General features: G+C 37.3%; 1 protein-coding gene across 5 annotated transcripts in view; it reads left to right on the top strand.

Annotated features, from left to right (window-relative positions):
* Positions 1 to 26,010, top strand: part of FHL5 (four and a half LIM domains 5) — a 43,099-nt gene extending 17,089 nt beyond the window's left edge. For all 5 annotated transcript variants that reach the window (XM_077903036.1, XM_077903034.1, XM_077903033.1 and 2 more), the window contains 5 exons: positions 14,271 to 14,441; positions 15,263 to 15,437; positions 16,402 to 16,571; positions 21,092 to 21,278; positions 25,777 to 26,010. In XM_077903036.1, the coding sequence (XP_077759162.1) occupies positions 14,283 to 14,441; positions 15,263 to 15,437; positions 16,402 to 16,571; positions 21,092 to 21,278; positions 25,777 to 25,940 (855 nt within the window). In that variant the 5' untranslated portion in view covers positions 14,271 to 14,282 and the 3' untranslated portion in view covers positions 25,941 to 26,010. The remainder of the gene's footprint in view (positions 1 to 14,270; positions 14,442 to 15,262; positions 15,438 to 16,401; positions 16,572 to 21,091; positions 21,279 to 25,776) is intronic.
* Positions 26,011 to 26,219: the final 209 nt, after the last annotated feature.

Raw genomic sequence — 26,219 nt, 5'->3', positions numbered from 1 at the left:
CAGACAATTGAAGTATCTGATCCAACAGCTCAAAAACTGCTAATAGGAGCACCTGGGTGGCTCAGTTGGCTAAGTGGCTAACTCTTGATTTCGGCTCAGGTCATGATCTCAGAGTTGGATCAAGCCCCACATGAGGCTCCACATTCAGCAGGGAGTCTGCTTCAGGATTCTCTCTCTCCCTCTCCTTCTGCCCCTCCTCTCCTGTGCATTCTCTCTCTCAAATAAATAAATCTTTAAAAAATAAACTGTTAATAGAAGCATATTAGTGCTCCTAGTTTAGAGAAAAATACTTTAATAATATCAACAGATCAACCATCTATTTCTGCTGTTTCTTTGATATCTTCCTCGGAGCCATCCAGCTGTTTTCTTCAGCTGCCCTCTCAGGGAAAGTGAAAGAGCTCTCCTTGCCACAGACAGGCCCTTAGGGTTTTACCTTGTGTTCCCTAACCTTCATTTTCAGTCCTTTGACATATTTGCCACATATATAAGAGATATAAATGAATTCACTACTCAAGTGGACATATAGCATAAAAATTCTTAACTCTTTTCCTACTTGAGACCTTATCTTTTATTCTGTTTATAGAATTCTCTTGGCGTATATGTTTTCATCAGTACTTGTCTTGGGCCCCAAGCCCTTAGAGACCAAAACATTTTCCAATCATTTTCTTTTTCAGTCATAAACCATGTTGTGAGGTCCTGCCATGCTTAGATCTGAGGTGCACAAATGAAATAAGCAAATCCTTACTCTTTGAGTAGCTTGCAAGTGAGAGAGACACACACGTGAGACAAAAATACCATCACAAAATGTGGCAAAAGAAAAATAGACATTTGTATGAACTAATGAGAGCAGCAGCTCTTTCCTGAGGGATATGAGAAAACTACAGAGAGGAGAATTTTTGACTGGACCTTGATGGATGAGGAGAAGCATCAGGCAGACAAGGTCAGTGTGACAAAGAGGGAGGTATTAGGCATAGAAGAAAAGCCACAGTGGAGCCTCAACAGCATAAAAGGATGTAGTGTATTTGAAAAATAAAGAGTCGCTAGAAGTGGCTAAGGCATAGGTGGGGTGTGGGTGTGGTGGGCAGTGCTGGGTCTGGAAAGGGCTGGAAAGAAGGGGGAAGGTAGCAAGTAGTAAAGGGTCTCTATGCTAACAAATGGAGTTTAGATTTCATTTTATAATCAAAACTGAGCTTTTGGAGGTTTTTTCCAGTGAGGGGAGATGATCAGAGGAGTCTGAAAAAGGTTCTTCTTGAGCAGGTAGAGGATATTCTAGAACTCCCTATGGGAAATTGAGCTTATCATTAGAGGACAAAAGTCACGCAATAAAAATGTGCTTGGTTCTACTCAAGAGAGGAAGAAGTCATTAATAATCTCTTCAGGTCAATGTAAACCACTACCACCCATCAGAGATATGAAGAGGTCCTAAGCTAAGATCTAAGGGATGCTTCTGAAGTGGTACCCAGTAAACATGTAGGGGATGTGGGCAGGGAGGTGGAGAGGAGAATGATGGAAACACTCGCCTCAGGAGACTAGGTGATTATAGAACTATGTACTACAGATGCTTTCTGTAACCATAGAGCATAGAGAAATAGACTTTGTTCAGTGAGGTCTCCAAAATGCTCCTGACTGGCCATCCCAGCAATGATTCAAATTAAAATCCTAAGTGGGAAAATCACAGGTAAATTCTGTTAAGTAGAGTTGGAATTCAGATTCTTCATCCAGTTTCTGTTTCTGTTGAAGTTTGGTATATCACTCACAAATCTCAAAGACTTAAACATTTGGTACTACTAACACTTCCCAAGAGGATTTTAATATTCCTTACACCACTTAGATTTAATTTCTCCCCAAGTTCTTCCCTAAAGAAAAGCAGAAACAAATCCACTTTACTGATTCAATGAAAGCCAGTATGGGCAATTGAAATACTCATGCAGCACTCTCACAGGACCATAGATGTATTTATATAGACTGAGAGAAGGTCCTTTGAATAATCAGATGGAAATTAAGCCAGAAATTCTAGTAAACGCTGAATTAAAGAACAGTGAACTCTTACATATGTGCCAAAGTAGTAGTTACTGCATTATTTGCATCTATTTAGCAAAATTTACAAATCCTGTATTAGAGACAAAAGTAATCTTAAATACCATTTATTGTATATCCTCTATTTTAAGAATTATAATCAATGTGATGATTTTATATATTACCTGCCTCCATGGGGAACAAAAAGCTGTTATCAAAACACAGTGTAAGTTGTACTTGGCTTATATTTAGAATAAAAAATAGGTGGTAATTCAACTACCTCAAGTAAATAAAATTCCTCAAAAATATGCTGACAATAAAGACATTGTTGGAAACCAGAGGCTCAAATTATATCTTTGTACATTTCAACTCCACCACAGAAAGGAAAATCCCTCTCACTTTTGAAACTTGTAATCCATGACAGGAGAGTAATAAGATACATACAGGTTGTCCTTGATTTGCACAATGTTCATGCACAAAGCTCATGCATATTGTAACCATGTTTTTGCTTTGCACACTTCCATGGTACTGTGAGAGAGAAAGAGAGAGAAAGAATACAAAATCTGTGTATTCTATTCCCCCCTCTCTTGCATCTAAAATGGTCCCCCTCAGGTTCATTTTGATTCAGTCCATATGCAACCCAGACCCTCCCTGTTTGAACAACTTCCCTGACCACCATTAGCAGGCAAAGCTCTCTCTAGATATTGCTACACTCATGTAGATTACTTCTCTTTTGACAAACATAAGAAAGGATAATTTAATACATACTACCCTGCTTATTTATCACCTCATGTTTTGAAATCCTTAAAAAAATTAAGCATTTCACGTATAGGAAAGAATATATATATATGCAAAGTATAAAAGCAATTTGGTCTAAGAAATCAAACATTTCCTATGTATTTGTGTGGATTTTTTGAGTTTTGAGTTTTATTTAAATTGTAATTAGTTAACATATAATATACTAGCTTCAGGAGTAGAATTTAGTGATTCTTCACTTACACGTAATACCCAGTGCTCAAAGACAAGTGCCCTCCTTAATGCCCATCTCCCATTTAACCCATCTCCCACCCACCACCCTTATAGCAACCCTCAGTTTGTTCTCTATAATTGAGTCTGTTTTATGGTTTGCCTCTCTTTTTTTGTTCCCCTATGTTCATCTGTTTCATTTCTTAAGTTCTACATATGAGTGAAATCATACAGTGTTTGCCTTCCTCTGACTGATTTATTTTGCTTGGCATAATATACTCCCTAGTTCCATCCATGTTGCAAATGGTAAGATTTCACTTTTTGGTGGCTAATATTCCATGTTACTATGTGGTATAGATACCACATCTTCTTTATCCATTCATCAATCAATGGACATCTGGGCTCTTTCCAAAATTTGGCTATTAATAATGCTACTATAAACATTGGGGAGCATGTACTCCTTTGAATCAGCATTTTTGTATCCTTTGGGTAAATACTTATGCTTGCTTATATCTTTTGCCCATTTTTCCATTAGCTTATTTTTATGTCCTTTTTTTGAATATTTTATTTATTTATTCATGAGAAACACAGAGAGAGAGGTAGAGACATAAGCAGAGGGAGAAGTAGGCTCCCCACAGGGAGCCCGATGTGGGACTCAATCCCAGGCCCCAGGATCACGCCCTGAGCCTAAGTCAGATGCTCAACTGCTGAGCCACCCAGGCATCCCTTATTTTTTAATTCTTACTGATTCATTGAAGTGTTTTATATATTCTGTATTCTAATCCTTGGTCATTTATATGTGTGGCAAATATCATCTGTTAACCTGTTATTTTGTGGTTCTCTTTTAATAGCATCTTTCAATGACCAATATTTTTTTCAAATTGTCAATCTGCTCATTCATAGTTTGTGTTTTTGCATCTTTTAAAAAACATTCAGTAACTTGAGATCATAGAAATTTAATCCTATAAGTTTTGGTTTTCATATTGATAATGGAATTGTTTTGAGTATAGTGTAAGATAGGAATCCAACTCAATTTTTTGTAACCAATTATTCTAGGATCATTCATTGAGTAATTTTTTTTACATTCACTAAACTGAAATATCATTATTTGTATGTCAAATATATCACTATTTTTAAATATAAGTATATAAAAAATAAATCTGTCATATTTATCTGACCTGATTTGGTTCTGATTTGTTTCATATCTGATTGGTTCTCCATTCTGTCCCACTTGGTCTTGGTTTATCCAGTTCTAAGCTACATTTCCCTTTTTTTTTTTTTTTTTAGATTTTATTTATTTATTCATGAGAGACACAGAAAGAGAGAGAGAGGCAGACACCAGAACCAGACACAGGCAGAGGGAGAAGCAGGTTCCACGCGGGAAGCCCAGTGCAGGACTCGATCCCGGGACTCCAGGATCACGTCCTGGGCAGAAAGCAGGCGCTAAACCGCTGAGCCACCCAAGGATCCCCTAAACTACATTTCCTTAACAACTTTAAGTTTTTAGATTTCATATGACAAGTCTTCTCACAATCATAAAATTTAGATATATGGTGCTACATTTAATACAAGTATTATTTTTATTGCTTTCAAACATGGTATTTTTTTTTAAAGATTTCATTTATTTATTCACGAGAGACATGGAGAGAAAGGCAGAGACATAGGCAGAGGGAGAAGCAGGCCTGCAGGGAGGCCGATGTGAGGTTCGATCCCAAGACCCTGGGATCACAACCTGAGTCAAAGGCAGAGGCTCAACCACTGAGGCAGCCAGGTGCCCCAAACATGGTATTTTTTAACATTGTATTTCTGGCACATAGGGATTGTGTTGATTTTTGTATATTGGTTTTGTATCAAGAAACTTGCTAAACCTTTTTTCAGTGATAATGAGATTGAGCACAATCTCATTTTTGTTTGTGTTTAGACATCCTCTTTTGTGTAGTATCTATTCAAGTCTTTTGCTCCTTTATTGGATTGTCCATTTTTTCCTTATTGATTTGTAGAATTTCTTTGGGTTCTGGATATGACTCCTTTGTTGATTCATGAGTTGCAATACCTTCTCTGATTCTGTGGTTCTTATTTTCACTCTCTTATCTTGAATATTTCTTAAATAGTGGTCTTAATTTTAATATAATCCAATTTATTAAATTTTCCCTATGTGGCTACTTTGTCTAAGAAATTTTTTCTAGGGTCCCTGGGTGGCTCAGTAGTTGAGCATCTGCCTTTGGCTCAGGCTGTGATCCCAGGGTCCTCCTCCTTCTGCCTATGTCTCTGCCTTTCACTCTGTGTCTCTCATGAATAAATAAATAAAATCTTTTATTCCAAAAAGGATAGAAAAGCAATAGCACCTTCACAATAGTGCATTTTCAAGTCTATGAAGATGGCCTATCTTTTCTTTCCACTGATTTATTGGGTTTTCTTTATAGTCCTTCAAAATGTTCTATGTAGCAGTCTAATATATGCTTATTAGATTTATTACAAGGTATTTGAGGAGTTTTTAATGGTACCATAAATGACATATTTTTAAAACTTCATTTTCTGTTTGTTGTTATAAGAATTTGATTTTTGTATATAGATGCTTTATCCAGCAACTCTGTTAACTCACTTACAAATTTTATTTGTTTTTTTTAATTTTATTTGTTTATTATAGAATCATTTGGATTTTCCTCACACAAAATCAGTCATTGGTAAATAATGACAGTCTATTTTTTCCCTTTCAATTCTGATATTTTTCATTTTCTCATCTCAGTGCACAGACCAAGACTTCTCACATAAAGCTAAATAAAAGTGGTGATCACAAGCATTCTTTTCTTGTTTCTGATCTCAGAGTAAAAGCTATCAGCATTCACCATTAGATAAATATGTTTGCTATATTTTTTTAAATTACATTGAGGAAATTCCTTTTGTTCTTAATATTTACTAAGTTTTTTATTATGAATTGAAGTCGGGGCACCTGGGTAGCTCAGTTGTTTTAAGCGTCTGCCTTTGGCTCAGGTCGTGATCCCAGAATCCTGGGATCAAGCCCCCGAGTTGGGCTCGAGTCTGCCTCTCCCTCTCCCTCTACCCCCTTGCTCATTCTCTCTCTCTCTCTCAAATGAATAAATAAAACCCTTTTAAAAAACTTTTTTAAATGAATTGAAAAAGCCTTTTCTAAATCTGCTAAGATAATTCTAAGACTTTCTCTCTCTCTCTCTCTCTCTCTCTCTCGCTCTTTTTTTTTTTTTTTTTTTTGGTAAATGTGGTGAAATAGAGTGATTCTCTTTTTACTTTAGTTTTTTTAAAGATTGTATTTATTTATTCATGACACAGAGAGAGAGAGAGAGAGAGGCGGAGAGACAGGCAGAGGGAGAAGCAGGCTCCATGCAGAGAGCCCAATAGGGGACCCAATTCTGGGTCTCCAGGATCATGTCCTGGGCTGAAGGCAGCGCTAAACCGCTGAGCGCCCCCTGACCCCCCCTCCTGGGCTGCCCTCTTTTTATTTTAAACCAAAATTGCATTCCTGGGATAAAAGCAATTTATCATGATATGATTAATATTTTCAATATCACTAGGACCAATTAGTCATTTGAGGAAATATTGTGTGTCTGCAAAATTTATTATTTATTATAAGTGTAATTGGCCTATAAACTCATTAATGTTTTCAGATTTTGGTATCAGAGTTTTAATGGGTTCAAAATTAACATATTTCTTGTTTATAATATTTGGCATAGTTTTATTAGGAGTGGTGCCATTTCTTAAGGCTTGGAAAAATTCAATGGTGAAGCCTTTTGGGCTTGCATTTTACTGTGTGCATAGGCTTTTAATAACAAATTCAGTTTCTCTGATAGTTACCAACTAGTTGAAATTTTATATTCTTATATTAGTTTTAATGTTTTATTTATCTTAGAAGTTTTCCACTTTATCCAAATTTTCTAATTCTTTAAAGTTGTTCCATATAGTCAATATTTATTTAAATATACATACATATTTATAATTTTTGTTGTTTTTTACTGCTTTCTTCATCTCTGAGCTTCAATCTGAGATCAATGCTTTTTTGCCTGAAAAATGGTCTTTGGCATTTATTTTAATATGGGTTCGCTGTGGATATATTCAGTTTCTGATTCTCTGAAAAATGTCTTTTTTTTCACCTTCATTATCAAAAGCTATTTTATCTGAGTATAGACAGATAAGTCTAGAGTCTATAAGTGGGCTTCTAATTTCTTTCAGTAATTTTACCTTATCTTCCCATTGCCTAGCTTCCATTTTTTCTATTGAGAAGCAGGTAGCTTCTTAATATGTTGTTACAATGAAAGTAATATTTTTAATCTTGTATTTTAGATATTATTTGCCTTTGATTTTTAGTTTTACCCTGAGATGCCTCAGGTGTGTGTGTTTTTAGCCTGGTTGAGGTTTGTAGTTTTTGCTCTGTTTTGTTTTTTAAATTTGTAACATGAGGGCAGCCCGGGTGGCTCAGCGGCTTAGCGCAGCCTTCGGCTCAGGGCCTGATCCTAGAGTCCCAGGATCGAGTCCCACGTTGGGCTCCCAGCATGGAGCCTGCTTCTCCCTCTGCCTGTGTCTCTGCCTCTGAGTGTGTGTGTGTGTGTGTCATGAATAAATAAATTAAATCTCTTAAAAAAAATTTGTAACATGATGTAATCTGTCAGTTTTGGAAGACTGGCCATTATTTCTTCAATAAGAATTCTCCTGGGTCACCTGGGTGGTTCAGTTAGTTAAGTGTCCAATTCCTGATTTAGCTCAGGTCATGATCTCAGGGTCCTGGGATTGAGCCTGATGTCAGACTCTGCTCTGGTCAAGGACCTTGCTTGGGATTCTCTCCCCCTCTTCCCCTCCCCCCACCCTCATCAGTGGTTATTTTCTTTTCTATAGAAACAAAAAAAAAAAAAAAAAAGTTCAACTCTAGCTTGAAACTTAAACCATTGATGATTTTTGCCCAGTCTACCTTTCCAATTTGTCCTTCACTATCTGGCTCTTGTGCCCTACAAGCTATTTTGAATAAATTACTTGCCACTTCCCAAGCCTGCCTCACATATCAGAGGACAGAGTAGAAATTCTGTTCCTAATTCTGTTGCTCTATCTTAAATGTCCTTCCCCACATCTCCAGGGAAAGACAAGTTTGCACAGGCTAAGATTCTACACTTTAGTTCCTGACAAGCGTAGATTTGAATTCTAGGTCTCCCATTTTTACCAGCTAGGTGCTCTTGGCCTCACTAAGCTTTGGTTTCTTCATTAAGGGGATAATGTTATTCATGGGGATAATAAAAGTAGACCCCCTCCTAGAGAGTCAAGTGAGAACTAAAGGAGATGATCCACATAAAGTGGTTAATACAATACTTGGCACTCAGGAAACAGGAACACTAGATACCAAATATGGTAATATTTTTATTATGAAATACCAAGGGTAGGAGAGGCTGCTCGTTGCCCACCTCTACCTCCATTCTGCTCTGTAATCCAGAGGTCAGCTGCAGCTGCTGCTGATACCATTACAACTGTCTCTCACAGCCAAAATTCTAGTCACTGAACCCTGGACAACCTGAGTCCAGGCATTTCAAAATAGTAGAAACCACTCACATATCTGACACAGTCTGCCAGCATCAACAGCAGCAGGCACATATCCTCCATTTCCCTCCCATCTTCCAGTTTACACACATGGTTTGAGTTAGCAGAGCCAAATTTGCCTCCTGAACACTAGCTGAAGAAAAGCCAGGAAATATTTTTAGCTTCCCAGTCTCTCCAGTGAGGAGGGTAAAGCCAAGGTTGAAAGAGCCAACCCATAATATCTACTGCATGATTCATTCAACTCCACCTTCTCCAAGTTGTTCCTGGATTTTTCCTAGATAAAAGTAATAATTCTTCTCCCTCCTCTAAATTGGTGGTTTTCACCACCATTGGACAAACCTTACTGGGCATTAGAACCACCTGGGAACTGAAAAATACTTTTCTCATTCTCATTCTTCACCTCCCGAAATTCTGATTTGATCAGTTTGGGGTAGGGGTACAGTTTGGACATTTTTTTTTTAAGATTTTATTTATTTATTCATGAGAGAGACAGAGAGAGAGGGGGGCAGAGACACAGGCAGAGGGAGAAGCAGGCTCCATGCAGGGAGCCCGACGTGGGACTCGATCCCGGGTCTCCAGGATCACACCCTGGGCTGAAGGCAGCGCTAAACCGCTGAGCCACCCGGGCTGCCTGCACTTTGGAAATTTTTAAACTCTAATGTGCACTCTGTGTTTAGAACCACTGCTCTAAATTCTTACAATCTTTCATTTCCCCTCATCACTTCCTAATTTTTGCTTAGTTATAGATTATAAGTTCTCTGAGGATAGGATTTGAATCAACTCTATTTTATGTCCTTCACAACTTCTGGCAGATTACTTTGCAAATAAAAAAAAATACTTATATGTCTATTGACTGCATGATACCTTGCAAACAAAAGCATATTAAAAGATACCGGGCATCAAGTCTCTGCGTCTCTCCTGTTTGACATTCTCTCAAGTACATGTCTTGTGAATCTATTAATTCTGCTCAGCATAGTAAAAATATAAGTGGATATATTCCTCATAGCATTAACCTTCTAATCAATAATTCACCATAAAATATAATGATGCAAAATTATTCCTGGTTTAAAAAATAACATGTAAGAAACAGCATTCTCAGCTATGGAAAAACTATTGCCAACGAACTATATCCTTTAGGTAGAAATCTAAAATAAAGTAGGGAACTGGAAAGTGAAAGCCAAGTCCAGTCATGACATTGGGTTTCTGAGGTATTTAGTTAGTTTTAAATATGTCAGCTCTTTGATATATATATCTCTAAAGCAGTCTTCTAAAATGCAATGATCAAAATTCTGTACTTAACCTGTTGTATAATTACAGAACGATTTTACAAGAAGTTTGACTAGAACCTATTTAATTGATATCTATAATCCCTTTGAAATAAGTTTGACAAAAATGTCTACTTGATATTGATATTATTAGCATTTCTGAGTTCATACCTAAAAAAGTTAAATGCTCTCCAACTGGGTTACATTGTTAATATTAAGATTTCTTTTTTTTTTAAGATTTTATTTATTTATTCATAGACACACAGAGAGACAGGCAGAGACACAGAGACACAGGCAGAGGGAGAAGCAGGCTCCATGCAGGGAGCCTGATGTGGGACTCGATCCCAAGTCTCTAGAATCACACCCCAGGCTGCAGGCGGCGCCAAACCGCTGCGCCACCGGGGCTGCCCAATATTAAGATTTCTTATGGTTCATAATGATAAATCAGCTTTGCTCAAGGATTTTAAATCTTTGAAAGAAAAAATTTTCCCAGTATCTTTGCCAAATTAACCCTGAGAGGCAGGCTCCTGAGACAAGAATCACATGGTCCTCATCCTCTTTCTTACAGCTTTACCTGTTAGGGAATGACTAAAAGCAAGCCATTTGGTCTGCTCTAGGACACAAGCTATTCCCAGTGTATTTAAAAATATTAATGTCAGGGATAAAGAAAAGGAAAAAGGACAGAATGATGTTTAGAAAAGAATAAGGATTTGTGTGGAATCAGAAAAGACCCCGAATAGCCAGGGGAATTTTATAAAAGAAAACCATATCTGGGGGCATCACAATGCCAGATTTCAGGTTGTACTACAACCTGGTCATCAAGACAGTGTGGTACTGGCACAAAAACAGACACATAGATCAATGGAACAGAATAGAGAACCCAGAAGTAGACCCTGAACTTTATGGTCAACTAATATTCGATAAAGGAGGAAGACTATCCATTGGAAGAAAGACAGTCTCTTCAATAAATGGTGCTGGGAAAATTGGACATCCACATGCAGAAGAATGAAACTAGACCACTCTCGTTCACCATACACAAAGATAAACTCAAAATGGATGAAAGATCTAAATGTGAGGCAAGATTCCATCAAAATCCTAGAGGAGAACACAGGCAACACCCTTTTTGAACTCGGCTATAGTAACTTCTTGCAAGATACATCCACGAAGGCAAAAGAAACAAAAGCAAAAATGAACTATTGGGACTTCATCAAGATAAGAAGCTTCTGCACAGCAAAAGAAACAGCCAACAAAACTAAAAGACGACCTACAGAATGGGAGAAGATGTTTGCAAATGACGTATCAGATAAAGGGCTAGTTTCCAAGATCTATAAAGAACTTCTTAAACTCAACACCAAAGAAACAAACAATCCAATCATGAAATGGGCAAAAGACATGAAGAGAAATCTCACAGAGGAAGACACAGACATGGCCAACATGCACATGAGAAAATGCTCTGCATCACTTGCCATCAGGGAAATACAAATCAAAACCACAATGAGATACCACCTCACACCAGTGAGAATGGGGAAAATTAACAAGGCAGGAAACCACAAATGTTGGAGAGGATGTGGAGAAAAGGGAACCCTCTTACACTGTTGGTGGGAATGTGAACTGGTGCAGCCACTCTGGAAAACTGTGTGGAGGTTCCTCGAAGAGTTCAAAATAGGCCTGCCCTACGACCCAGCAATTGCACTGCTGGGGATTTACCCCAAAGATACAGATGCAGTGAAACGCCGGGACACCTGCACCCCGAAGTTTCTAGCAGCAATGTCCACAATAGCCAAACTGTGGAAGGAGCCTCGGTGTCCATCGTAAGATGAATGGATAAAGCTGTGGTTTATGTATACAATGGAATATTCCTCAGCCATTAGAAATGACAAATACCCACCATTTGCTCGACGTGGATGGAACTGGAGGGTATTATGCTGAGTGAAGTAAGTCAATCAAAGAAGGACAAACATTATATGGTCTCATTCATTTGGGGAATATAAAAAATAGTGAAAGGGAATAGAAGGGAAGGGAGAAGAAATGTGTGGGAAATATCAGAAAGGGAGACAGAACATGAAGACTCCTAACTCTGGGAAACGAACCAGGGGTGGTGGAAGGGGAGGAGGGCGGGGGTGGGGGCGAATGGGTGACGGACACTAAGGGGGGCACTTGACAGGATGAGCACTGGGTGTTATTCTGTATGTTGGTAAATTGAACACCAATAAAAAATAAATTTATTAAAAAAAAAAGAATGAGGTTAGGTAAAAAATGATCTGATTAGAGAAATTCTTTTGCTTCTCCTGCCTGCCCCTACCTTATTTAGAACTGCTTGTATTAAAAGTCCAAATAATAAATAAATAAATAAATAAATAAATAAATAAATAAATAAATAAATTTTTAGACAAGTATTTCTATTTATTGATATATATTTTGGTATCAATAGTTATATATTTATAAGATAAATATTTATTCATATATTCAGATTTTAGATATTTAGATTCCTGACCTGACCACCAAATGAGATATAGGTATTGTAATGTTGTGTTTAAAGTGCTGAAATACTACCAGTTTTGTAATCTCTTCAGTTGTGTCTTCATTTTATAGGATACTAAAAGCCTCACAAAATGGAAGTAGGATGCTATTATATACATCTAACACCAAATAAGTTCTAATAATGAAAATGGCATTTTCTATACTAAATGATGAAAGTTAAAGGTGTATTTCACTATTAAGAGACAAATGCATGATCACTGTAAATGTGAACAAAACTCACATTTTAAAATCTTCCAAGGGAAACAGATCTATTTTCCTCCTGTTTCCAAGCCCTCAATAACTCTTTGAGTGTGTTTGTATTCACTTGAAAGGGACATTTCTGTGGAATTAATCAAATAGGGAATTCAATGTTCCTTGCAGATAATTTTGGCATGTTCCATTGGGAACTTTCTACTATGAATTTTCATCTTTCCTGGGAAAAAAACCCACATGTTCCAAATCTCCAGCCTTTTCTCTGTTAGTGAAGAACAATATAGCAAAACTGCTACATACAGAATTAATGACAATATATAGTCAGCAAGACAGTCTGCTGGAAACATCATTAAAATAGGGATCCCTGGGTGGCTCAGTGGTTCAGCACCGCCTTCAGCCCAGGGCGTGATCCTGGAGTCCCGAGATGGAGTCCCACATTGGGCTCCCTGCATGGAACCTGCTTCTCCCTCGGCCTATGTCTCTGCCTCTCTCTCTCTCTCTCTGTGTCTCTCATGAATAAATAAATAAATCTTTAAAAAAATAAAATAAAGGAAGACAAAATTGTATGGGAATACAATTTGAATGTACTAAATAAAAACTAGCATTAAAAATGCTGTAAAAAGCATTACAATAACTACTTGATTTTTTGATTTTGCTAAAATTTAAAAAAAAAATCCTGAGGTAAAGAATTAGAAAATATTCATAGTTCCTGATATATCCCAGTAAACCCAGAGATAACAAATCTCATTTTCCAAGAAAATCAGTGATAGTGCTTTTGATGACAATGAAAAACTCATGTTCAATGCCTAATTAAACCTTTTAAAATCCATATGTTCTGTTTTTTAATGGTTTTCTTATCCTTGCCTTGGCTTTCTGTTTCTTATCATCTTTTCATTCAGCAAGATACTCCTGCTATTAACCATACTATATACATTTTAGTTTAATCCCAAAGCCCAAAGCAGCACAGAGCTCTTTTCTACCACTGATGGTTTCCACGCACTTCCATATCTGGGCAATTGCTCAACAGCAACTTGGACTAAATCCTATCTGCTAAGGAGTTTTATTTGGCCAGTTTAGCGTGGGCCATCTAAATGGAGATGCCCAGGAGGCAAGGATAGCTTTAGCCACAGATTTGGGAGTCCACAGCATATTTGGGGAGATTGAAGCCAGAAGTAAAGACAATGTCCCAAAAGAGAGTATATACTACAGGAAGATCTTGGGACTAATGTGCCAAACCCTCATTAGATGCCCAGTAAAGATCTGAGAAATAAAAGAATAGCCTAAAAGATTACAATGTACTTGATTATTAACTTCCATCTCAGACTGCTGTGATTTCCAAGGAACTCTGCCTCCAGAACTCTCCAGCAAGTTAGTAAGTGATGACAGTTAGTGAAAGACCTATCAACAGTTCATATTTATATCCTTGAGGTGAAACCATCCTCTTTCAACACATACCACATCTTCACTGAAGTTCACATCAGTGAATGATGAATACAAGATGTTTTTCACAATCTGGCTGCTGGCTTAATGTATTTTGTTAGCAAAACACACAGGAACTGCCAAAATGGGAGAGTAGCCTTTCCTAAATCACCCTGAATGTCACCATGACTACAGCATATTTTCCTAATTTGGTGGTTTTTTGCTTAAGATATAAATTCATTCAAATGCTTGACTCCTTCATAATTTATCTTATAAAAAAATTGCTTTCATGTACATGAATCATTTTCTTATTCACAGGACTGAACCACAATGACAACTGCTCGATTTGATTGTCAATACTGCACAGCATCACTTCTTGGGAAGAAGTATGTACTAAAGAATGACAATCCATATTGTGTTTCATGTTACGATCGTATCTTTTCTAACTATTGTGAGGAGTGCAAAGAACCAATCGAGTCAGATTCCAAGGTAGGTCTTTCTTCAATTTACTGCATGCAAACAAACAGACGAATGCTTTGGAATGCCTCATTTTCTTCAATATTAACTGTTAATACTGAATTGCTCTACTACTAGATATAAGCATCTTTCAGTTACCATTTGTATCCAGGTACTGAGTTTAGCACTCCAAAATATAACAAATACTTTAATCCTCACAATGGTTTTTTAAGATGCTAAAGATTAAAGAGGTTACATTATTTGCCCAAAGTCACACAGCTAAAATGTTGGTTTATCTCTGGAATGACATGAGCATAAATAAATGTATAAATAATTGGAAGGGTAGAGATTCAAAAGCCTATATTTTCCGGCTTCAGATTAGGCTCATCTCCACTAAGTGCACTGTGCCTTCATACAGCCCATTCCTCTCACAATGCACATTATTGTACTTTTTTCTTTTTCTTTTTTGTCTTTGTCTTGTGGTGTTGAGATTTTGTTTACTCTTAAACAAGGATAGGATATTACAACCTAAAAATAAAAATCACTCCCATGGGAAAAAAAAAACACTCTTATAGTTTATAAGAGGAAGCAAGAAGTAATTTGAAGAAACAGGAAAGAGTTTATTTTCCATCTGCCTTTAGTGGCCAACTAAGGAGGCCCCTAGGCTCTAGCTCTTAACTGCCCCAGAGAGTATCCTCTCCATGGGTAATAGTATCAATGACAACTTTCCCTCAAGCTACTAACACACACACACACTACTGACACCAGAGTCCAAGGAGTGTTCAGTTTTGTTTGATAAAATGGCCTATTTTGTCACTAGCACATTTAATTAACTCATATTTTCTGTCTCAAAGGATCTTTGTTACAAAGGCCGACACTGGCATGAAGGATGCTTCAACTGCGCCAAATGCAATCACTCTTTGGTGGAAAAGCCTTTTGCTGCCAAGGATGAGCGCCTGCTGTGCTCGGAGTGTTATTCTAATGAGTGCTCCTCCAAGTGCTTCCACTGCAAGAAGACCATCATGCCTGGTAAGATCCCAAGGGAGTTCCAGTCTCTAACTGAAACTGCAACACTTTGAATTACACCCAAGCACAGGAAGAGTATAGTAGCTAGGAAAACCCTACTTCCGAGAAAGACATCTGTCTTGCTATCTCTTTATTTCATTTTGTGTATTTTAGAAATAAAAGGATCATTCTTTCTGGGTAATTATTCTGTATAGGTAAATTACAGTGTTCTATGTATTTTCATGAAGTCAATTTATAGAGACATTTTCAACCACAATCTGAGCCATAGAATAAATATAAAATCTAAACCAATAACACTAACACTGCATTAAACACCCTGTCCTAGGCATAAACAATGGCATCAGGAAGCATAATCCATCACAGGAGAATGGGGCCAACCATCATTTTGTAGCAGCACAAAAAATGATTTGAGGGCCCCTCATCTTTATTCCTTTTAGGCAAGACAAGGATTCATGTATATCATTATACTTCCAGGCAAGCACTTTCTCTATTTTGATTCTCTTCTAAATCCCTATGGACAGCAACATAAAACACGATTCTCTCTCATTTTCTTATTAAGAATTCAAAGAGTTTCTAGAAGACCATAACTACACAACATCAATCTCAAGAGTTTGTGCCTCAGGCAATCCTAATATCCCAGTACTGATAATTATGGCCCAATCTATCTAAACCACACACAGCCCTTCAGAGTCTCCACTAGTTGTACTTTCAAATCTCAAAATTGTAGCTTACACAGCACAGTTTTCAGTAAAAGAGCGATTCACCATCGTCATGGCTGAACTCTACCTTTGTTTTTTTCAGATAAATGTCTTAGAAGCCAACAAAACACTATTTTTCTGTAAAGGCAATTAAGTTTATCATCTTAATGTTAAAAATATACTTTTTTAAGTAATTTGACATATCTTTACTTAAAATAAGTAAAATGATATTTCATTTGTACTAACAGGTTCTTATCTGGGGGGGACAGGTTCCCGCAAAATGGAATTTAAGGGAAACTACTGGCATGAAACCTGCTTTGTGTGTGAGCATTGCCGACAGCCAATAGGAACTAAACCTTTGATTTCAAAAGAGAATGGCAATTATTGTGTGCCATGTTTTGAGAAGGAGTTTGCGCACTACTGCAGCTTTTGTAAGAAGGTAATTATCTAAAAAGGATAAAGCTTGTGGAACCTTCCAGACCATTGCTTTTTAACTTCACTATATATTCAGAATGAACTAATACCGTCATGTCATGTCTGTCTTTAGACATTCATGTTAGTCTTGAATTCCAGCATGTCTAGAAGCACACTACGTGTCACAATGAAGATGGTCACCTATTGTTATCATCATAAAACTCCACCCGGAACATGAATGTAATATTCCAAAAGCTCAAGATATTCCAGTTGTGGTCACTGTTATTACACAAGATTTCATGTATTCTGGCAGAGGGTACATATCTCTTGGTGAAACAAGATATTTCTTAGAAAAGAGTTTTTGATCCTTTTAGTTTCAGAGAAATATGAATTTGTCTCACAGAGTCACTAAGGGAGCCAATTCTAACAGGATATTTAACTTCTCACATTATATCCCAGCAGCACAAATGTCTTCTTGGCTTGAAGCTTTTATTTCTAAAGAGTAAATAAGTAGATCAAGAGAGTGGCAAGATCATTAGGGAAATTCATTAGATAGAGAACTAAGGGCAGCAGGTGGTTTGGTTCCAGTTCCAAAGCATCATTTAGGACCTTTTGACTTGGATACCCATTCAAAACATATCTTCCAATAAGAAAAACATCATGCTTTCAAGTAAACTTTGTCCAATTCTTTTTTAGCCTTTAAGCTTTTATGTGACAAAGTCCCTCATCTCTATCACCTTGATAAAAACCTGTCTGTATTTCATAAAATATATATTGATGTGCTTGAAAAAAATCCTTGACCCATGAGGCATCATACAGTTTAAAATAACACTATAAATTGTGATGGGAAAGCAGTCATGTCTAAACATTTTTGATCTATGGGCTGCCTTGGCAGATCTCAAGACCATTTGTATAATTGCATCTGGACAGCTAGACATCTCACCCCCACTTTCTATGGGAGTGCATGTGCACCGCAATTTTCTACTTGTATTGAAAATACTAGGACTGCATTTGCAGAGGCATCAATAAAACTCCAGTCATAATGATTAGATCATACTATAATGATGGCTGAAATTACAATTGATAGTAACCATCAATTGATGGTTTTATTTTATTTTATTGATATAAAACCATCTTATACCCAGAGACTTCCATTATTCAACCAGAAACACTGACTTAGGAAATGAATTCAAGCAACCCTCAGATCCTATGACCCTGCAATATATGAAACTCAAAAAAAGGGACACCTAGGTGTCTCAATGATTGAGTGTCTGCCTTCCACTCAGGGCATGATCCTGAGATCCTGGGATCAAGTTCCACATCAGGCTCCCTGCAGGTAGCCTGCTTCTCCCTTTGCCTATGTCTCTGCCTTTCTCTGTGTGTCTCTCATGAATAAATAAATAAAATATATTTTAAAAAGAAACTCAGAAGAATTGCCAGCATTAATGACATGTGATTGATTGATTTTTTGAGAAAGAGAGAGAGAAAGCACACACAGTGGCGGGGGGGGGGGGGGGGGGAAGAGGGAGAGGGAGAGAGACAATCTTAAGCAGGCTCCACACCCAACATGGAGCTATATCACAGGGTTCAATCCCACAATCCTGAGAACATGACCTGAGCTGAAATCAAGAGTCAGATGCTCAACTGACTGAGCCACCCATGCATGATGACATACATTTTAGAAAGAGATGCTGGAAATAAAGTGGTAGATTTATCTCACTGTTTTGTGGGACAGCCAAGTTGGCCATGTTCAGATTGTGTCTCTTAAAGATAAGGTAAAATATTAACGAGACATTGGAATTATCTTACAATCATTTATTGGGCATACAATATAAAGTTTCTGTCAATGCTATAAAGATTTGAGAAGGGGAATTTCTCTAGTACATCCATGCTAAGCACTATTTGAAGCCAAAGCACTGGCATTTCCCAAGTTATAGGAGCCTGTCCTATATTTAGGATGATTTGTAGTCATCAAAACTTTGTGAAATATTTATATTGGGTAGTAGACAGATCACAACATGCCAGATTATTTCTATTTAATTTTTAAAACCACAAGTCATTTAAGGAAAGCTGGATATAAATGTTCTGATCCAAATGATCCAAGCCGAAGAAAAACAATGTTTCAACTCAAACCAAAGACCAAATAAAACAAACAAAATAGGCAAAAAAAAAAAAATAAAAAAATAAAAAAATAAATTGGACAACCAGACCCTTAGAACTTTTTTCAAACATTTTTATTTTGTGAAACTATAACTTCTTTTCTAGGATGCCTGGGTGGCTCAGCTAGTTAAAGGGCCAACTCTTGATTCTGACTCAGGTCATGATCTCAGGGCCCTGAGATCAAACCCCACATTGTGCTCCTTGCTGGGCATGGAGCCTGCTTGGGATTCTCTCCCCCTCCCTCTTGCCACCCTCCCAAATAAATAAATAAATAAATAAATATCAACCAATAAATAAAACCTACTTTCTACCAAAAACAAGTATTCCCAAACTACAAGTGCTCTGAAGTCAACCTCCTTGAAGTTCAAATAGAATGTTCTCTGATTCATCAGCTATGGTCTACTAAGCACAAAACCAATGCTGCCTCCACTTTGCCAGAGAAGAAACTTGATCCAAATCCTGGAATCAACTAATGGCAAAAACCACGTCTAGATATTTGACTTCATCCTAGCCTGTGTGCCTCTTCAGAAGGAACATAATCATAAGCAAACTATTTTTAATGTTCCAGAGTTTTTTCTCCCTAATTAAACAGTCTTTGGTATATATATCAAGTTTTATTTTGCTGTGAATACATTTTTCAAGTTTGGAATCTTTTAAGCATTGCCTGCTAATAATTTGACCCAACAAATCAAAGGAATCTGGAATTCTGCTGTGCCTGCAGTGAGGCATTTGAAATCAGTAGGGGGTATTTTAAATTGCTTTAGTTCACATACACCATTATGTTTCCCATTTACTTATTTAGAATAGTATACATTTTTTTCCTTTAGGAAAAATAACTTTTCTATCAAATATCTTTAATTTTTAAGATATTTGTTGTAAGATTCAAAAATATCTTTAGAATAATCTCTTCAAAAGCATGTATCATAGACAACATTTTTTTTAACTCTTCAGCAATAAGATGGCTTAGAAGAGGCTCTATATTTTCTATATCCAGTTAATACAGAGATTACAGGAATCGCCTCAGATAGTATATCAACACATTCCAGATGCCACAGCTACTCCAGGAGCTCAACAGCCATGGGTTTGAAAGATACTATGATTTAAGAATGGCTACCCAAGAATAGGTGTCCAATATTTATCCCTCTGATTCTTTTTTAAGATTTTTAATTAATTTATTCATGAGAGACACATAGAGAGAGGCAGAGACATAGGCAGAGGGAGAAGCAGAGCTCTCCATGAGGAGCCTGATGCAGGACTCAATCCCAGGACCCCAGGATCACGATCTGAGCCAAAGGCACATGCTCAACCACTGAGCCACCTGGGCATCCTTTACCCTCTGATTCCATATAAAGATGCATCGGCTTTTTAAAAAGTACAACCCATGGATTAAACTGGTTTAGAAAAAAAAAATATGTAATGGAGGAATAATAAGCATCTCTGACAAAACCCCAGCATATCACACATTAACCATTAAGGTTCAACAATGCAAGCTGTTCTTATTGCTTAGTTCTAAAGCTGAAAACTCACACAGTTGCCAGGGCACCACATTTGTGCTAGACACAATACTGGAATTGCTGTACCGATGTTTCTCTTCTTGGTGTTTGTTCATTCAACAAGGACTTAGCAGCTGTTTGTTAGTGAAAAGTAACTGCACCTCAGTATTATAGTTTTACTGGCTAAGCACACAGGCCACGGAGTCAGACTGTGTAGGTTTGCATGCTTGTTCTGTGTCACCTGGCAAGTGACCTGACCACTCTGACACTTGGTTCTGCATCTCTTTAAGGGGAAAAGATAATCGCCCTGGCTGTGTCAGATGTTAAGAACAAAACAAGAGGTCATCCCTTTTAGCACAGCGCTGAAGACTGAAAGCTCACTTCAGAAATATTAGTCATTATTGGTGGATGTTGGTGCTTACCAATTCCATTCAAGGCTGCTATGGCTGGAATACAGCTTTTAGGGGAAAGTGTTTTTTTTTTTCAGCATGTCTAAACGTTAGACATGGAAATAAGAACCTGATATAGAAAAGTTCTTAGTGCTCATGGCAGATCTTTGAAGCCCAACAAGAAAGTTAGAGAAAGAGGAGAAAAGGAATCAAGGGTCAGCTGATTTTTTTTCATTTTTCATTTTTTCATTTTTTTCATTTTCCTGAGTCCGTTATGGCCCTGATCTTTTCTATTTCACTGTAGGAAAAAAATTAGGATATTTCTTGCTAGTTCCCTTTAATCCCTATAGCCTTTTGCTTCTCATATTGATTCCAAAAAATCACAGGGAAAGGACATCCTGACACAAGGATGTCCAAAGTACCACTTGTGGACACAGAAGAGGATCACGACAGGTTTGAATCGCAATAATCATGGTCACTGCCTTTTTGTGATCTTTTGGCAGGTGATAACTTCAGGTGGGATAACGTTTCATGACCAGCCATGGCATAAAGAGTGTTTTCTGTGCAGTGGCTGTAGAAAAGAGCTGTGTGAAGAGGAGTTTATGTCCAGAGATGATTACCCATTCTGTTTGGACTGCTACAACCACCTTTATGCCAAAAAGTGTGCAGCCTGCACCAAACCCATCACTGGTGAGTTCTTTAGTTTAATATGGTCCTATGACGGGACAGTTATGGCATGTAGATGCTATATAGTTAATTTGGGAAGGAAAGTAAAAAAAAAAAAGATAGTATTTTGAGATCCTCACACAAGGGGACCCACACATAAATATAAATATTAGACCCCTCAAGGAGAGCATAATTAGGAGAGCCGTGTTCTGTAGAGGGTAAATAATACTAAACCTAACAGTAATGACTTAAGTAAAGTAATATTTCAGAGAAAGAGAATACGATGAGCTGAGAGATCAGAGAAGAACTTCACGAAGAGGCCTGACATTTAAAGATTTAAGTGGTAGAAAACTACCTATAAATAAAAGTCCTGCTTAATTCCAAACAAGGGCAAAGGGCCCTAAAATAGAAAAGGTTTCAGTTAAATGCAAATATTGTACAAAAATCTGAAGCTATAATAATTAGGCTAGCAGAGGTCAGGAATTAATTAGACTTAATTTTAAGATGCTTCCAACAAGTGTGTCATTCTCTTTTCTATCCACTTGCAATACATTTTAATTATGAATAGATGAAATAAAACAAGATAGCATTCTGCTGAAGGAACAAAATACATGTGACGTGATTTGAAAATATCACAAATGGGTAAATTGATTCATGTTAAAAAGATTTTCAAGGTAAAATGATGCATTAAATTTTCTTCAGAGATACTTCCAAAGTGCTAATCCTATAGTTAAAAAAAAAAAAATGAAGTTGGCATGACCTGAAAAACCCAGCAGCTATTCTTTTAGGCAATTTATAGTCACCTACTTAATAATGCAGCAGAATTGTACTTCTATTCACTATTCCTAGGATTCTTGGACCATATTTCATTTCTAACAGTTCAGTTTATGTAACACAGAATTAAAGATTATTTTATCCTTTTCCTCCTCCTCCATCTTCAAATATATCACAAAATAAAAGTTGAATCTTCTTACATCTTCAAAGAAAGAAAAGAGTTTCACTGCAAAGCCAGCTTAGCAGTTTTCCACTGACCTGCAAGGGGAGGGAGATTGTTACCCAAACAGACAAGGTCCCATTTGTCTGCACGGGACACCATGTTTTTCAGCATCTGACCTGGTCCAGGGCTATGGCTGGTGGGCAGGTGTGCTTTGTTTGGCCTGCATATGTTTGGAAAAAACTAGTGTTATAACCCATCTCTGCAGCCAAAAGCAAATGAAGAGCCTGTCGGGGTGATCAGACTGTCCTCACGTTCCCCAGCTGGATTTCTGTCATTGGCTCAGCGGCTGCCCCAGTTCTCTGTACCCCACAGCTTGTCTCCATCCCTCAGCTTTGTTACCTTCCCAGCCCTTGCACTGGATTCCGTTGACAGTCCCATACTATCGGGCTCAAAAGCTTGGGCTCTTAACCACTCTACTCCCCTGCTTCTACACATCTGACAGCTCCTACAATCAAGAGAATAAGCTGCTGTCTACCAGTTTTACTTAGAAAATGGGACTTCCAGAAATGTATCAGTACCAGGAGCTCAAAAAATCTCCTTGGTAAATCTGCAATTACAGCCCAAGGCATGCAGTTGGTTTATTCTAGAACATTTTTCTTGAACTAGCCAGAAAAGAAAAAAAAAGTGCTTTCATGAAGAAATGAGAAAATTCAACAACTCAAAATGGGTTTAAAAACTTCCTGGGTACTCAGGGGACTAATACTGACCTGCAAAGAGCCCATGTGAGCCCTGGATTTGAAGAGTTTCAATTCTGATCCATCACAGATTCACGTATCTAAGGGACACTTTTCTGTTGGGTTGTTTCATGTCAATCACTGAGCCCAGCTTCTTTCAGGTTCAGATGGAAAAAAACTCATTGTCCTGCATGTAACATAAACATGATCAAGAACCACTGACTTGACCCCAAAAAAAATCCAAATACAGGATTATGTATTTAATTTAGAAAAATCAGTTTTTTAAATAATTGTCATAATCTCTTGGCTCTGAGGAGAGACACCTAAGATTAAAATGGCTGTAAAAACTTCCAACTCACTTTGATGGTTTTTTTTTATTTGATTCTTTATATATATGCTTTGCAATAGTATTTCTTTAAAATCAAGCTCTTTGAATTAATGTACCATAGGGAATTCTTATGCTGTTATATGTTTATCTTTTGAAAGTTGCACATTCATGCAAACAATGTGTCACTTTAAAAACTATGTTAGGGTGTTTTCAAAATACTTTTTTATATTAACTAAATCTACCCATGAGTCTCAGGTGTGAATTTTTTAAATCCCATCAGAATAAATTTGATTCATTTGAACAAACTCAAGGTATAACAATTTTTTTCTCCTCTAAGATAGGATTAGCCTTTCAAACTTTCTGGGATAGATGAAGCAGCTTGACGTAGTGGGAAGTGCTCTAGACTCAGGAGTAAAGACCTTGGTCTTGCCTCTGTCCCAGACTACTGTGTGACCATGGGTGAAAAACTTACCACTGAGGTCCCCTTTGCCTTACTTGCAAATGAGGAGTTGAACAGCTAACATCTTACATAGCTCCTGCCATTTGTTTATTTTGCGTAAAAGAAATTTCAAATGTTATTTCTTCAGAAAGGAATGCTACTTTTTCTGGTCATGGTCTTTACAAAAGATAAATTCAGACTGAACTTGGGAAAGTTAAGAGCATAGGTTTTGAAGCCAGATGGCCTAGGATTGAATCCCAGATCAGCCAGCTGGCTGATTTGGGCAAGTGATTGAATCTTTCTATTCATCAATTTTTGTCTGCAAAGTAGAGTTGATGATAATATCTACTCATGAAGGTGAGGTGAGAACTATGTAAAGCAGTACGTGGCTTAGAATAGTGACTGACTCCCTTTCAAGTGCTCAACAAATACTAGCTCTTATTCTACTAAATTCTCAGTGATAAATGAAGCCAAACAAAACCGGTGCCCAAGATAGGTTTCCCAGGGGACTTTCTTAATGCAAATGACCCTCATGACCTGAGGGAATAAATGTATCCAAAATTGAAATAATGTATAAACATCTCACATGTTGACTCTGCCTTTTTAAAATTCCTACTACCAGGTGCTTCTTTTTCTCTCTTCTTTGTAAAATTCTAGAAAATATTTTTATATTTACCACTTTTACAGGCATACTAATAAAATTAAGAAAAACTCATGAGCATCAAAATGCAAGAGGTGTAATAATTAGTTTTATGAACAGAGATAATTCATGCATATATAGAACATGATTCTTGCAGTTGGCTTATTAATGTTTTGAATAACATTCAGGGAATTAACTGGTTTATTATTGATTTATTAGCAAGTAATGATGATAGCATCACAAATAAGCAAGCTATACATTTAATCAAAGGAAGTAAAGAAATTTGACGTACATTTATCTATAAACCAGTAAATTATATGTAAAGACATCAAATAACATTTCTAGAATGGAAGTAAATGTTCATTATCATATTTATGGAGCTTTTATCGAAAAGAATGCTTATTCACCTTTTTTGCTTCCTCAAATGGAGTATTTGAGTATTATATGTGGTTTTGAGGAGTTGAAAAGGAGAAAAGGTGTAGGGATGGGATGCCTTGGGTCTTTATTTGCCAAGCTCTTTCTAAGTGATCATGGTGCCACGAATTTCCCATGGTTTGCTCATTACTCACAGAGTGGGGCTAACATAGTTCAAGTCCTCAAAATCAATTTCTTAAACTATAGCTTGGATGCATATTAGGAATAGAGAAAGAGATTCTCACTGAAGACTCAAATTCTGCTACCTTTCTTCAAAATGTTATGGCTCAAGTGAAGCCCAAGCGGAAGTGGTAGAGGCTGACAAGGCACTTGGCAGAGACTAGTTACTGGATAGCATGGCCTCAGTGGCCAGAATGATCAGATTCACAGGTCTTTGTTGCAAGTCTAGGCTGAGGTTGTCTTTGGGCAAGGTAATAAGGTCATCATGTTAGGCTAGCTACATAATGGTCAGATTGAAATTTTCTATTGGAGTGTTTGGAAATTGTGTCCCAAACTACAGTATGACCAGAGAACTTTATCTTAAGTAAAACTAAACAGAAATAGAGGAAAGAGAACTCAAAGTCATTAAAACATCAGACAGCAGGCTAGGAAGTATACATTTATTTTATTGTATCTTAATTTTGCTTGTAGGAAAACGGTTACAAAAAGAGAAAGAAGATATTCATACTTAGATATCCCTGACTGAAATCTATGCCCTCTGCCCACAGCATTATACTGTACTTCTTTATCTGCCTTAGGCAATTTTTATCTGTTTGTATATTTAGATTCTTACCTACTTTTGTAGAAAGTAGGAAAAATTTGGGAATCAGGTTGGATCTCATCGGAGGAACTTCCTCTGGTGACATTCCCAGTTGGACACAGGAACATGGGAGGCCACATTCCTTCTTAGGTTCCTTGCCTCTGTGTAGTCTTGCTCACTGCTGTTATCAACAGTTCCTAGAAGAGTACCTGATAGAATGCTTAATCTATTCATTTGGAAGAATATTCTTTGCCCCCAATTCCTTTACAGGTCTCAGAGGTGCCAAGTTTATCTGCTTTCAAGACCGCCAGTGGCACAGCGAATGCTTTAACTGTGGGAAGTGCTCAGTCTCCTTGGTGGGGGAAGGCTTCCTGACCCAGAACAAGGAAATCTTCTGCCGCAAGTGTGGTTCTGGATTGGACACCGACATCTAGAGGAAGACGATCTTTCCTCACCTGAAATCCACTCTGGTTTTGTTCACACTAAATCCAGAACTTGCTTGAAGTAGTGTTTCTGAAATAAGTTTTAGCAAATATTAATGTAGAGTTTATAGCAGAAGGATTTTTGCACACATTCTGATTCAACTGTATCATAAGAGCTCAGAAAAAGCACAGTCTAAAAGAATTGAGTGTATCCTAACTCACAAGGCATCTCTCCTTGCAAAATACTGCACTCTGCTGTTAAAAACATAGGAAAATATCGCTTTAGTCTAA

This window comes from Canis aureus, chromosome 7 (genome assembly GCF_053574225.1).
Source record: "Canis aureus isolate CA01 chromosome 7, VMU_Caureus_v.1.0, whole genome shotgun sequence".
In the NCBI taxonomy this organism is placed as follows: Eukaryota; Metazoa; Chordata; class Mammalia; order Carnivora; family Canidae; genus Canis; species Canis aureus.
This window is presented reverse-complemented; position numbering and strand designations above follow the sequence as displayed.